The sequence below is a fragment of the Mobula birostris genome, chromosome 12 (assembly GCF_030028105.1).
Source record: "Mobula birostris isolate sMobBir1 chromosome 12, sMobBir1.hap1, whole genome shotgun sequence".
Taxonomy (NCBI): Eukaryota; Metazoa; Chordata; class Chondrichthyes; order Myliobatiformes; family Myliobatidae; genus Mobula; species Mobula birostris.
The window spans coordinates 6,563,679-6,577,472 of NC_092381.1; the positions used below are offsets into that span (position 1 = coordinate 6,563,679).

Consider the following 13,794-nt stretch of genomic DNA (forward strand, 5'->3'; position numbering starts at 1 on the left):
CAGTTACTTCAGAAGCAGACATTGAGAAGATAGTGCTGGAGATACAGACAGGGTCCAGGTCACTATCCAAGTTGATGAAACTTGACGATAAAGAGGCAAAGATAGACAGAACGACAAGTGAAATGGAGCAAAATAGACTGAGGAGAATTTTGATGAAGACATCAGGAGAGGTACCATCTGATTAATGTACTTGGGGAAACATCAAACATTCAGAATTTTGTAGAAAATGAGGCTGAATAATCAGAGTCAGTCCATATCAAACTGTTATTCTGTCTAGTCCCGTCTGGACTATTGCCCTCAGTGTCCTTCCTATTCATGTATTTACCCAAAATCTTGCAATCAAACCTACATCCACCATTCCACTGTCAACTAGCACCGACCTCTGAGTCAACTTCCCCATCAAGTTCCCCTTAAATATTTCAACTTTCACCCTAAACCTTTGGTTGTCAGGGTAGAGATCTGTCTCTACAAAGGGGGTGTAAGGCACTCCTTCCCTCCGCTGGCCTGCAGTTCATCCTTGGGCAGGGTGTAGCACCTGCTTAGCCTCCCAGTCAGGGTCACGTGTAGCCAGGGGAGCAGGTGGTGGATGGTCGTATGAGCAGCCGGTGCAGATCACAAGTCCAGGTTATGCGACCACTGACGCTGGGCAGACAATCTCTGAAGAGTATTGATAATGGCTGGGGTCACCCGTCTTGTAAAGACACTGCCCAGAAGAAGGCAATGGCAAACCACTTCTGTAGGAAAATTTGCCAAGAACAATCAGAGTCAAGGAAAGACCACGATCGCCCACATCATACGACATGGCACCTAATGAACAAATCCTAAACCTGTGACCTCTAGTTTTTTAGCATCATCCATCTTGAGGAGAAACAGCCTCATAAGTTTGTATACCTCTATCAAATCTCCCCTCATTTTCCTACACTCCAGGGAATAAAGTCCAAACCTACTCAGTCTTTCTCTGCAAGTGAGGTATTCGGGTCCCAGCAACAACCACGTAAGTTTTGCCAGCACTCTTTCAATTTTATTGTGTTTCTTTCCTGTAGGTAAACCCATCAGCCCTTAATGTTCTGCCAAACTAATTAAACTTAACTGAACTTCAGTCAGTAATACAACTAGTATGGGAGCACGTTATGTTCAGACACCTGGAAAAAGGACATGGGGGATGTCAGAGGTATGCTTTTTACACAGAGAGTGGTGGGAATGTGAAATACCCTGCCAGGGCATGAAGGTGGAGGCAGATGTATTCAGGACATTTAAGAAACTCTTAGATAGGACAATGGAGGGTTCTATGGGAAGGAAGGGTTAAGAAGTTGGCACGACACCGTGAGCTGAAGGACCTTCACTTTGCTGTGATGTCTTGTGTTTTCTGTTCTACGCTCCTCTGTGTGATAGTCATAGTCATACTTTATTGATCCCGGGGGAAATTGGTTTTCGTTACAGTTGCACCATAAATAATGAATAGTAATAGAACCATAAATAGTTAAATAGTAATATGTAAATTATGCCAGTAAGTTATGAAATAAGTCCAGGACCAGCCTATCGGCTCAGGGTGTCTGACCCTCCAAAGGAGGAGTTGTAAAGTTTGATGGCCACAGGCAGGAATGACTTCCTATGACGCTCTGTGTTGCATCTCGGTGGAATGAGTCTCTGGCTGAACGTACTCCTGTGCCCACCCAGTACATTATGTAGTGGATGGGAGACATTGTCCAAGATGGCATGCAACTTGGACAGCATCCTCTTTTCAGACACCACCGTCAGAGAGTCCAGTTCCATCTACACAACATCACTGGCCTTACAAATGAGTTTGTTGATTCTGTTGGTGTCTGCTACCCTCAGCCTGCTGCCCCCAGCCTGCTGCCCCAGCACACAACAGCAAACATGATAGCACTGGCCACCACAGACTCGTAGAACATCCTCAGCATCGTCCGGCAGATGTTAAAGGACCTCAGTCTCCTCAGAAAATAGAGACGGCTCTGACCCTTCTTGTAGACAGCCTCAGTGTTCTTAGACCAGTCCAATTTATTGTCAATTCGTATCCCCAGGTATTTGTAATCGTCCACCATGTCCACACTGACCCCCTGGATGGAAACAGGGGTCACCGGTACCTTAGCTCTCCTCAGGTCTACCACCAGCTCCTTAGTCTTTTTCACATTAAGCTGCAGATAATTCTGCTCACACCATGTGACAAAGTTTCCTACCGTAGCCCTGTACTCAGCCTCATCTCCCTTGCTGATGCATCCAACTATGGCAGAGTCACCCGAAAACTTCTGAAGATGACAAGACTCTGTGCAGTAGTTGAAGTGATTCTGAGTTATCTATTTTGTTTACAGGGCACGAGACACAACAGCACCCTGAGCAGGCGCAAACTCGTCAGTTCCAGCTCCAGCAGCTCTAGCCAATGGTCGAGGAGCAGCAGAGTCACTCGCTCCTGGTCGAGCTCCAGGAGGCTGGGGGCAACCGTGGAGCCCCGCACCAGTTGGAGGAAAGCGAGCAGAGTCACGGCCAGCGTCACCAGCAGTAGAAGTAGCAGCAGCAGATTGCAAAGCTGGAGAGCCAGCAGGAAAATGGCCTCCAGTCAACAGTCCAAGTCCTGGCACAGTTCCTCTCGATCATGGGTAATTTCACTGTCAGGCCTTCGCATGGCAACAGCTTACTCACTGCCCAGGTGGTGGTGAGAGCAGAATGGTACGGTTGTGGTTAGCGTAACACTATTACAGCTCAACTGACCCAGATTCAATTACCGCCATCGTCTGCTCCCCCCTTGGGTGAGTGGGTTTCCTCACACATTCCAAAGATGTACGCATTCGTAAGTTTGTTAGTCACATGGGTGTGATTGGGTGGCGTGGGTTCATGGGGCAGTAAGGGCCTGTTTACTCGACTGTAGCTGTGAATTAAATAACAAACTCTGCAAGTCAGGTCGGTCAAGATGCATTGGGGCAGCAGGTTGTAAAATCAGGGTTCAATTCCTGCTGCTGTCAGTAAGGAGCTTGTACATTCTCCCTGTGACGGCGTGGGTTTCCTTCAGGTTCTCCCGGTTCCTCCTACATTCCAAAAAAGTCATAGTGGGTCGGAATAGTAAGTCGTAGACATGCTGTACTGGCACTGGAGGTATGGCATCAGTCGTGGGCCGCCCCCAACACTCGTGTTCGCCGTCGTCGCAAATGACACATTTCACTGTATGCTTCGATGTACAAGTGACCAATAAGGTTAAACGTTAGCTTTAAAATGTAGGATTGAGTGTTACAGGTTACAGAGAAAGTGCAGAGCAGGCGGACAAATAAAGTGCCAGGGACCAAAATGAGTAAGATTGATAGATCAAGATTTCATCCTTAGTGTTTGAGAGGTCTGTTCAAGTGTCTGATCACACATAAAATGTTGCCTAATAGACTAATATGCACAATGGGCCAAAGAACCTATTCCCATGCTAAGAGACTGTAATTGTGTTGGGGATATCAGCTGGTACTGTTACACAGTAGTCATGGTCATACTTTATTGATCCCGGGGGAAATTGGTTTTCGTTACAGTTGCTCCATAAATAATAAATAGTAATAGAACCATAAATAGTTAAATAGTAATATGTAAATTATGCCAGTAAATTATGAAATAAGTCCAGGACCAGCCTATTGGCTCAGGGTGTCTGACCCTCCAAGGGAGGAGTTGTGAAGTTTGATAGCCACAGGCAGGAATGACTTCCTATGACGCTCTGTGTTTGCTCTCGGTGGAATGAGTCTCTGGCTGAATGTACTCCTGTACCCACCCAGTACATTATGTAGTGGATGGGAGACATTGTCCAAGATGGCATGCAACTTAGACAGCATCCCCTTTTCAGACACCACTGTGAGAGAGTCAAGGAGCCGCTGGAGGTGACTGGAAGCGGACTCAGGTGTAGGGCACAGGCACAGAGACGGACTTGGACTTGACTTGGACTCAGGGTCAGTACTTGGGCTGGAGCTAGACCTGGACACGAAGCCTTGACTTGACACGAAGCCTTGACTTGACACGAAACCTTGACTGGACATGAAGCCTTGACTGGACATGAAGCCTTGACTGGACATGAAGCCTTGACTTGGACTGGATTCAGAGCCTTGACTTGGACTGGACACTCGGAGCCTTGGACTGGGACTCGGAGCCAACAAAACAAAACAACAGACCACTCGAATTCCAGCTCGGAGCAGCGGCAAAATGGCCGGACCCACTCAGCTGGACGCAAGATGACAAAAACAAACAACAACAGACAAAGCGTATTTTGACACGGGGAAGTTCATGAAGACGGTTCCTCATTCTTGGCGGCTCGGAAGACGGTCCCTTCATATCGGTAGCTCAGAAGATTCATCGCCGCCCTGGCTACGGTGACTAACCAGCCTCTTGACTCGAAACAGGAACGGCGGATGACAGGCTCTCGACTCGACTCGACTCGACTCGACTCGACTCGACTCATTCTCGGCAGCCCAGAACGAGCATAGCTGCCCTGCTGAGGTGACGAACCAGCAGCGCGTAAACGTAAGCTGGCGCTTTTATGCTGACCCGTTCGAATAAGTATCAGGAGCCCAGTGGAACACGGGGAAAAGGAAATTAACTGAAACGAGGATTCAACGGCTGGACCGTGGCAGGTTCATCCAGTAAGATAACAATATCTACCAGATGTTCAGAGTTTCTAAGTTCAAAAAACTCAAAGTTCAGAGTCAAAGTGAATTTATTATCAAAGAACATGCAGTGTATGTCACCGTATTCCACTGTTTCTTGTGGGCATTCACAGTAACTACAAAAAAAACGCAATAGAAGCGATGAAAAACCACACCGAACAGGACAGACAAACAGCCAGTCAGCAAAAGACAACAAACTGTGGAAATACAAAAAGAAAAAGAAATAAAATAATAATGATAAATAAGTAAGCAATAAATATTGAGAAGATGAGTTGTGGAGTCCTTAGAAGTGAGTCTGTAGGTTGTGGGAACAGTTCAGTGATGGGGTGAGTGAAGCTGAGTGACGTTATCCCCTCTGGTTCAGGAGCCTGATGGTTGAGGGGTAATAGCTGTTCCTGAACCTGGTGCTGTGGGACCTGATGGTTGAGGGGTAACAACTGTTCCTGAACCTGGTGCTGTGGGACCTGATGGTTGAAGGGTAACAACTGTTCCTGAACCTGGTGGTGTGGGACCTGATGGTTGAGGGGTAATAACTGTTCCTGAACCTGGTGCTGTGGGACCTGATGGTTGAGGGGTAATAACTGTTCCTGAACCTGGTGCTGTGGGACCTGATGGTTGAGGGGTAATAACTGTTCCGTAACCTGGTGGTGTGGGACCTGATGGTTGAGGGGTAATAACTGTTCCCGAACCTGGTGGTGTGGGACCTGATGGTTGAGGGGTAACAACTGTTCCTGAACCTGGTGGTGTGGGACCTGATGGTTGAGGGGTAACAACTGTTCCTGAACCTGGTGGTGTGGGACCTGATGGTTGAGGGGTAATAACTGTTCCTGAACCTGGTGCTGTGGGACCTGATAGTTGAGGGGTAATAACTGTTCCTGAACCTGGTGCTGTGGGACCTGATGGTTGAGGGGTAATAACTGTTCCCGAACCTGGTGGTGTGGGACCTGAAGCTCCTGTAGCTTCTGTAGTGTACGTGTGGCAAGCAAAACATCAAATACTCAGTAAATCACACGGATGGAGCAGAATCTAATTTCTTTTTGATTTAAATATTCACAGAGATCAGAACGTCAATTCCTGGAACTTAGGTTTGCATCAGAAGAGACAAGTCGGGTAAGATAATCTTCTATGATAGTTACTGATTCCTGATCAAGATACTAGGGGAACATAAAAACTGACTAAATAGCCCAGCCTGGATTCAGATTTAATCAGTTCCTTTCTGCATATGGGAGTCGGAGGCTAACGACTCCAGAGGCGGCCTACACTGGAGTTGGAGGCCTGTCTGTGTGTGGGAGGGAAGAAAGGTACTTATCTTGCTGCTATTGAGGGAACGTGGCCAAGTGGTTAAGGCATTGGACTAGCTACCTGAAGGTCGTGAGTTCGAGCCCCAGCCAAGGCAACGTGTTGTGTCCTTGAGCAAGGCACTTAATCACACATTGCTCTACGACGACACTGGTGCCAAGCTGTATGGGTCCTAATGCCCTTCCCTTGGACAACATTCGTGTCATGGAGAGGGGAGACTTGCAGCATGGGCAACTGCTGGTCTTCCATACAACCTTGCCCAGGCCTGTGCCCTGGAGAGTGAAGACTTTCCAGGCACAGATCCACGGTCTCGCAAGACTAACGGATGACTTTACTTTACTTTATTGGTGCTGTTGTTGCTTGTGTTGTACTGCCGAGCACCACACCAGCCAGCACACTCTTACTGTGGGTGGGCACGCTATGTGTGGCGACGCTTGCCGGCTGCCCCCAGCACGCCCTTAGGTTGTGTTGGATGTGAACACAAACAACACATTTCACTGTACGCTTCAGTGTACATAACAATCAGGTTGAATATCACTGGCATATGTCGTGAAATAAGTTGTTTTGTGGCAGGAGCTGCAATTCATTTTACATATAAACTTAAACTAAATGAGTAGTGCAAAAGGGAGCAAACATTGAAAATAACGTTAGTGAGGAAGTGTGCGTGGGTCCAATGTCCTTTCAGAAATCTGATGGTGGAGGGGAAGAAGCTGTTCCTGAAACACTGGGTGTGTTTCTTCAGGCTCCTGTATCTCCTTGATGGTAGCAATGTGAAGAGGGCACAGCCTGGGTGACGGGGGTCCTCAATGATGGATGCCAGCTTTTTGAGGGAGTTCCCTTTGAAGACGTTCTCGATGATGGGGAGGCTGGTCCCCAAGATGGAGGTTGACTGATCTCTCAACTTACTGCAGTTTATTCTTCCAAATCTAAATCTGAAATATTGAATTTGGTAATGTCAATGAGTTTCAGGAATTAAAAAAAAATACATTAACATTACCACCAGAAGGGAAGTATTTAACTGTTTGCTTTGAATCCTTAGTGTATTGACTTTTTGTTTAGGCCGCGATCAGAAGGCATCAGGGAGGAATCACTGTCTCCAATTCACAGCGTCCCACTGGATCAAGCCGAATCATCAGGATAGGAGTTACCTCTGGCTTGAAACAAAGCTCCGGCTCATCTCTCCTCCAATCATCTAACCAGGTTGGTCTGCTGCTAGGGACCAGTTAAATTTCTGAATGTGCCACCTTGGGTATGTGACCATAGGTTCACAAACAAATGGGTTTAGCTGATGTGCTGAGAATCTTAGAGCACTGTGAAATTCTGACATGTTTAGCTGATGCACTGAGAATTTTAGAGCACTCTGAAATTCTGACGTGTTTAGATGATGCAGTGAGAATTTTAGCACACTGTGAAATTCTGAAGTGTTTAGCTGATGCACTGAGAATTTTAGAGCACTGTGAAATTCCGACGTGTTTAGCTGATGCACTGAGAATTTAGGCTCACTGTGAAATTCTGACAGGTTTAGCAGATGTGCTGAGAATTTTAGTGCACTGTGAATTCTGATGTGTTTAGCTGATGCGCTGAGAATTTTAGCGCAGTCAAATTCAGACGCGTTTAGCTGATGCACTGAGAATTTTAGAGCACTGTGAAATTCAGGCCTGTTTAGCTGATGCATTGAGAATTTAGGCGCACTGTGAAATTCCAACGTGCTTAGCTGATGCACTGAAAATTTTACAGCACTGTGAAATTCCGACGTGTTTAGCGGATGCATTGAGAATTTAGGTGCACTGTGAAATTCTGATGGGTTTAGCTGATGCACTGAGAACTTTAGAGCACTGTGAAATTCTGACGGGTTTAGTTGATGAGCTGAGAATTATAGCGCACTGTGAAATTCTGATATGTTTAGCTGATGCACTGAGAATTTTAGAGCAGTGTGAATGACAGGTCCTTGCTGATGCGCTGAGAATTATACCACACTGTGAAATTCCGACGTGTTTAGCTGATGAACTGAGAATTTTAGCGCAATGTGAAATTCTCACGTGTTTAGATGATGCACTAAGTTTAGTGCACTGTGAAATTCTGACGTGTTTAGCTGATGCACTGAGAATTTTAATGCACTGTGAAATTCTGACAGATTCCTGCTGATGCACTGAGAATTTTAGTGCACTGTGAAATTCCGACGTGTTTAGCTGATGCACTGAGAATTTTAGCGCACTGTGAAATTCTGATGGGTTTAGCTAATGCACTGAGAATTTTAGTGCACTGTGAAATTCTGATGGGTTTAGCTGATGCACTGAGAATTTTAGAGCACTGTGAAATTCCGACGTGTTTAGCTGATGCACTGAGAATTTAGGCGCATTGTGAAATTCTGATGGGTTTAACTGATGCACTGAGAATTTTAGCGCACTGTGATATTCAGAGGAGTTTAGCTGATGAGCTGAGAATTTTAGCGCACTGTGAAATTCTACTGGATCCTGCTGATGCACTGAGAATTTTAGTGCACTGTGAAATTAAGACGTGTTTAGCTGAGATACTGAGAATTTTAGAGTACTGTGAAATTCTGACAGGTTTAGCTGATGAGCTGAGAATTTTAGCACACTGAAATTCTGACGGGTTTAGCTGATGCAGTGTAAATTTTAGCACACTGTGAAATTCTGAAAGGTTTAGCTGATGAGCTGAGAATGTTAGTGCACTGTGACCTTCAAACAGGTTCTTGCTGATGAACTGAGAATTTTAGCGCACTGTGAAATTCCGACCTGTTTAACTGATGCACTGAGAATTTTAGCGCACTGTGAAATTCTGACGGGTTTAACTGATGCACTGAGAATTTTAGCGCACTGTGAAATTCTGATGGGTTTCACTGATGCGCTGAGAATTTTAGCGCACTGTGAATTTCGGCCCTGTTTAGCTGATGCACTGAGAATTTTAACACACTGTGAAATTCTGACGTGTTTAGCTGATGCACTGAGAATTTTAGAGGACTGTGCAACTCTGACAGGTACAGCTGATGCACTGAGAATTTTAGCGCACTGTGAAATTCTGACAGGTTTAGCTGATGCACTGAGAATTTAGGCGCATTGTGAAATTCTGATGGGTTTAACTGATGCACTGAGAATTTTAGAGGACTGTGCAACTCTGACAGGTACAGCTGATGCACTGAGAATTTTAGCGCACTGTGAAATTCCGACGTGTTTAGCTGATGCACTGAGAATTTAGGCGCATTGTGAAATTCTGATGGGTTTAACTGATGCACTGAGAATTTTAGCGCACTGTGATATTCAGAGGAGTTTAGCTGATGAGCTGAGAATTTTAGCGCACTGTGAAATTCTACTGGATCCTGCTGATGCACTGAGAATTTTAGTGCACTGTGAAATTAAGACGTGTTTAGCTGAGATACTGAGAATTTTAGGGTACTGTGAAATTCTGACAGGTTTAGCTGATGAGCTGAGAATTTTAGCACACTGAAATTCTGACGGGTTTAGCTGATGCAGTGTAAATTTTAGCACACTGTGAAATTCTGAAGGGTTTAGCTGATGAGCTGAGAATTTTAGTGCACTGTGAAATTCTGATGGGTTTAACTGATGCACTGAGAATTTTAGAGCACTGTGAAATTCCGACGTGTTTAGCTGATGCACTGAGAATTTAGGCGCATTGTGAAATTCTGATGGGTTTAACTGATGCACTGAGAATTTTAGCGCACTGTGATATTCAGAGGAGTTTAGCTGATGAGCTGAGAATTTTAGCGCACTGTGAAATTCTACTGGATCCTGCTGATGCACTGAGAATTTTAGTGCACTGTGAAATTAAGACGTGTTTAGCTGAGATACTGAGAACTTTAGAGTACTGTGAAATTCTGACAGGTTTAGCTGATGAGCTGAGAATTTTAGCACACTGAAATTCTGACGGGTTTAGCTGATGCAGTGTAAATTTTAGCACACTGTGAAATTCTGAAGGGTTTAGCTGATGAGCTGAGAATGTTAGTGCACTGTGACCTTCAAACAGGTTCTTGCTGATGAACTGAGAATTTTAGCGCACTGTGAAATTCCGACCTGTTTAACTGATGCACTGAGAATTTTAGCGCACTGTGAAATTCTGACGGGTTTAACTGATGCACTGAGAATTTTAGCGCACTGTGAAATTCTGATGGGTTTCACTGATGCGCTGAGAATTTTAGCGCACTGTGAATTTCGGCCCTGTTTAGCTGATGCACTGAGAATTTTAACACACTGTGAAATTCTGACGTGTTTAGCTGATGCACTGAGAATTTTAGAGGACTGTGCAACTCTGACAGGTACAGCTGATGCACTGAGAATTTTAGCGCACTGTGAAATTCTGACAGGTTTAGCTGATGCACTGAGAATTTAGGCGCATTGTGAAATTCTGATGGGTTTAACTGATGCACTGAGAATTTTAGAGGACTGTGCAACTCTGACAGGTACAGCTGATGCACTGAGAATTTTAGCGCACTGTGAAATTCCGACGTGTTTAGCTGATGCACTGAGAATTTAGGCGCATTGTGAAATTCTGATGGGTTTAACTGATGCACTGAGAATTTTAGCGCACTGTGATATTCAGAGGAGTTTAGCTGATGAGCTGAGAATTTTAGCGCACTGTGAAATTCTACTGGATCCTGCTGATGCACTGAGAATTTTAGTGCACTGTGAAATTAAGACGTGTTTAGCTGAGATACTGAGAATTTTAGGGTACTGTGAAATTCTGACAGGTTTAGCTGATGAGCTGAGAATTTTAGCACACTGAAATTCTGACGGGTTTAGCTGATGCAGTGTAAATTTTAGCACACTGTGAAATTCTGAAGGGTTTAGCTGATGAGCTGAGAATTTTAGTGCACTGTGAAATTCTGATGGGTTTAACTGATGCACTGAGAATTTTAGAGCACTGTGAAATTCCGACGTGTTTAGCTGATGCACTGAGAATTTAGGCGCATTGTGAAATTCTGATGGGTTTAACTGATGCACTGAGAATTTTAGCGCACTGTGATATTCAGAGGAGTTTAGCTGATGAGCTGAGAATTTTAGCGCACTGTGAAATTCTACTGGATCCTGCTGATGCACTGAGAATTTTAGTGCACTGTGAAATTAAGACGTGTTTAGCTGAGATACTGAGAACTTTAGAGTACTGTGAAATTCTGACAGGTTTAGCTGATGAGCTGAGAATTTTAGCACACTGAAATTCTGACGGGTTTAGCTGATGCAGTGTAAATTTTAGCACACTGTGAAATTCTGAAGGGTTTAGCTGATGAGCTGAGAATGTTAGTGCACTGTGACCTTCAAACAGGTTCTTGCTGATGAGCTGAGAATTTTAGCGCACTGTGAAATTCCGACCTGTTTAACTGATGCACTGAAAATTTTAGCGCACTGTGAAATTATGACGGGTTTAACTGATGCACTGAGAATTTTAGCGCACTGTGAAATTCTGATGGGTTTCACTGATGCGCTGAGAATTTTAGCGCACTGTGAATTTCGGCCCTGTTTAGCTGATGCACTGAGAATTTTAACACACTGTGAAATTCTGACGTGTTTAGCTGATGCACTGAGAATTTTAGAGGACTGTGCAACTCTGACAGGTACAGCTGATGCACTGAGAATTTTAGCGCACTGTGAAATTCCGACGTGTTTAGCTGATGCACTGAGAATTTAGGCGCATTGTGAAATTCTGATGGGTTTAACTGATGCACTGAGAATTTTAGCGCACTGTGATATTCAGAGGAGTTTAGCTGATGAGCTGAGAATTTTAGCGCACTGTGAAATTCTACTGGATCCTGCTGATGCACTGAGAATTTTAGTGCACTGTGAAATTAAGACGTGTTTAGCTGAGATACTGAGAATTTTAGGGTACTGTGAAATTCTGACAGGTTTAGCTGATGAGCTGAGAATTTTAGCACACTGAAATTCTGACGGGTTTAGCTGATGCAGTGTAAATTTTAGCACACTGTGAAATTCTGAAGGGTTTAGCTGATGAGCTGAGAATGTTAGTGCACTGTGACCTTCAAACAGGTTCTTGCTGATGAGCTGAGAATTTTAGCGCACTGTGAAATTCCGACCTGTTTAACTGATGCACTGAGAATTTTAGCGCACTGTGAAATTCTGACGGGTTTAACTGATGCACTGAGAATTTTAGCGCACTGTGAAATTCTGATGGGTTTCACTGATGCGCTGAGAATTTTAGCGCACTGTGAATTTCGGCCCTGTTTAGCTGATGCACTGAGAATTTTAACACACTGTGAAATTCTGACGTGCTTAGCTGATGCACTGAGAATTTTAGAGGACTGTGCAACTCTGACAGGTGCAGCTGATGCACTGAGAATTTTAGCGCACTGTGAAATTCTGACAGGTTTAGCTGATGCACTAAGAATTTTAGAGCACTGTGAAATTCAGATGTGTTTAGCTGATGCACTGAGAATTTTAGAGCACTGTGAAATTCTGACAGGTTCTTGCTGATGCACTGAGAATTATAGCGCACTGTGAAATTCCGACGTGTTTAGCTGATGAACTGAGAATTTTAGCGCACTGTGAAATTGTGACAGGTTTAACTGATGCACTGAGAATTTTAGCGCACTGTGAAATTCTGATGGATTTCACTGATGAACTGAGAATTTTAGCGCACTGTGAAATTCCGACGTGTTTAGCTGATGCACTGATAATTTTAGCACACTGTGAAATTCCGACGTGTTTAGGTGATGCACTCAGAATTTAGGCGCACTGTGAAATTCTGACAGGTTTAGCTGATGCACTGAGAATTTAGGCGCACTGTGAAATTCTGATGGATTTCACTGATGAACTGAGAATTTTAGCGCACTGTGAAATTCCGACGTGTTTAGCTGATGCACTGATAATTTTAGCACACTGTGAAATTCCGACGTGTTTAGGTGATGCACTCAGAATTTAGGCGCACTGTGAAATTCTGACAGGTTTAGCTGATGCACTGAGAATTTAGGCGCACTGTGAAATTATGACGGGTTTAACTGATGCATTGAGAATTTTAGCGCTGTGAAATTCTGACGGGTTTAGTTGATGCAGTGAGAATTTTACAGCACTGTGAAATTCTGATGGGTTTTGCTGATGCACTGAGATTTTAGCGCACTCAGTAATTCTGACAGGTTTAGCTGATGTGCTGAGAATTTTAGAGCAATGCGAAGTTCTCAGGTGTTTAGCTGATGCGCTGAGAATTTTAGCACACTGAAATTCTGAAGGGTTTATCTGATGCACTGAAAATTTTAGCGCACTGTGAAATTCTGACAGGTTTAGCTGATGAACTGAGAATTTTAGTGCACTGTGACCTTCTGACAGGTTCTTGCTGATGCGCTGAGAATTTTACCGCACTGGGAAATTCCGACGTGTTTAGCTGATGCACTGAGAATTTAGGCGCACTGTGAAATTATGACAGGTTTAACTGATGCATTGAGAATTTTAGCGCACTGTGAAATTCTGATGGGTTTAGCTGATGCCGTGAGAATTTTAGAGCACTGTGAAATTCTGACGGGTTTAGTTAATGCTCTGAGAATTTTAGAGCACTGTGCAACTCTGACAGGTTTAGCTGATGCGCTGAGAATTTTAGTGCACTGTGAAATTCTGACAGGTTTAGCTGATACACTGAGAATTTTAGTGCAATCTGAAATTCTGACGTGTTTACCTGATGCACTGAGAATTTTAGCACACTGCGAAATTCTGACGGGTGTAGCTGATGCACTGAGAATTTTAAAGCACTGTGAAATTCTGTCAGGTTTTGCTGATGTACTGAGAATTTTAGAGAACTGTGAAATTCCGACGTATTTAGCTGATGCACTGAGAATTGTAGCGCACTGTCAAATTCAGACGCATTTAGCTGATGCACT

The 13,794-nt window shown here is 44.3% G+C and overlaps 1 protein-coding gene across 1 annotated transcript in view; it reads left to right on the forward strand.

The window, feature by feature from the left end:
• LOC140206428 (vitellogenin-like) overlaps positions 1–13,794 on the forward strand; it is a 118,825-nt gene that overhangs the window by 31,549 nt on the left and 73,482 nt on the right. The window contains exons 22-24 of the mRNA XM_072274796.1: positions 4–170; positions 2,331–2,615; positions 7,002–7,142. Coding sequence (XP_072130897.1) covers positions 4–170; positions 2,331–2,615; positions 7,002–7,142 — 593 coding nt within the window. The remainder of the gene's footprint in view (positions 1–3; positions 171–2,330; positions 2,616–7,001; positions 7,143–13,794) is intronic.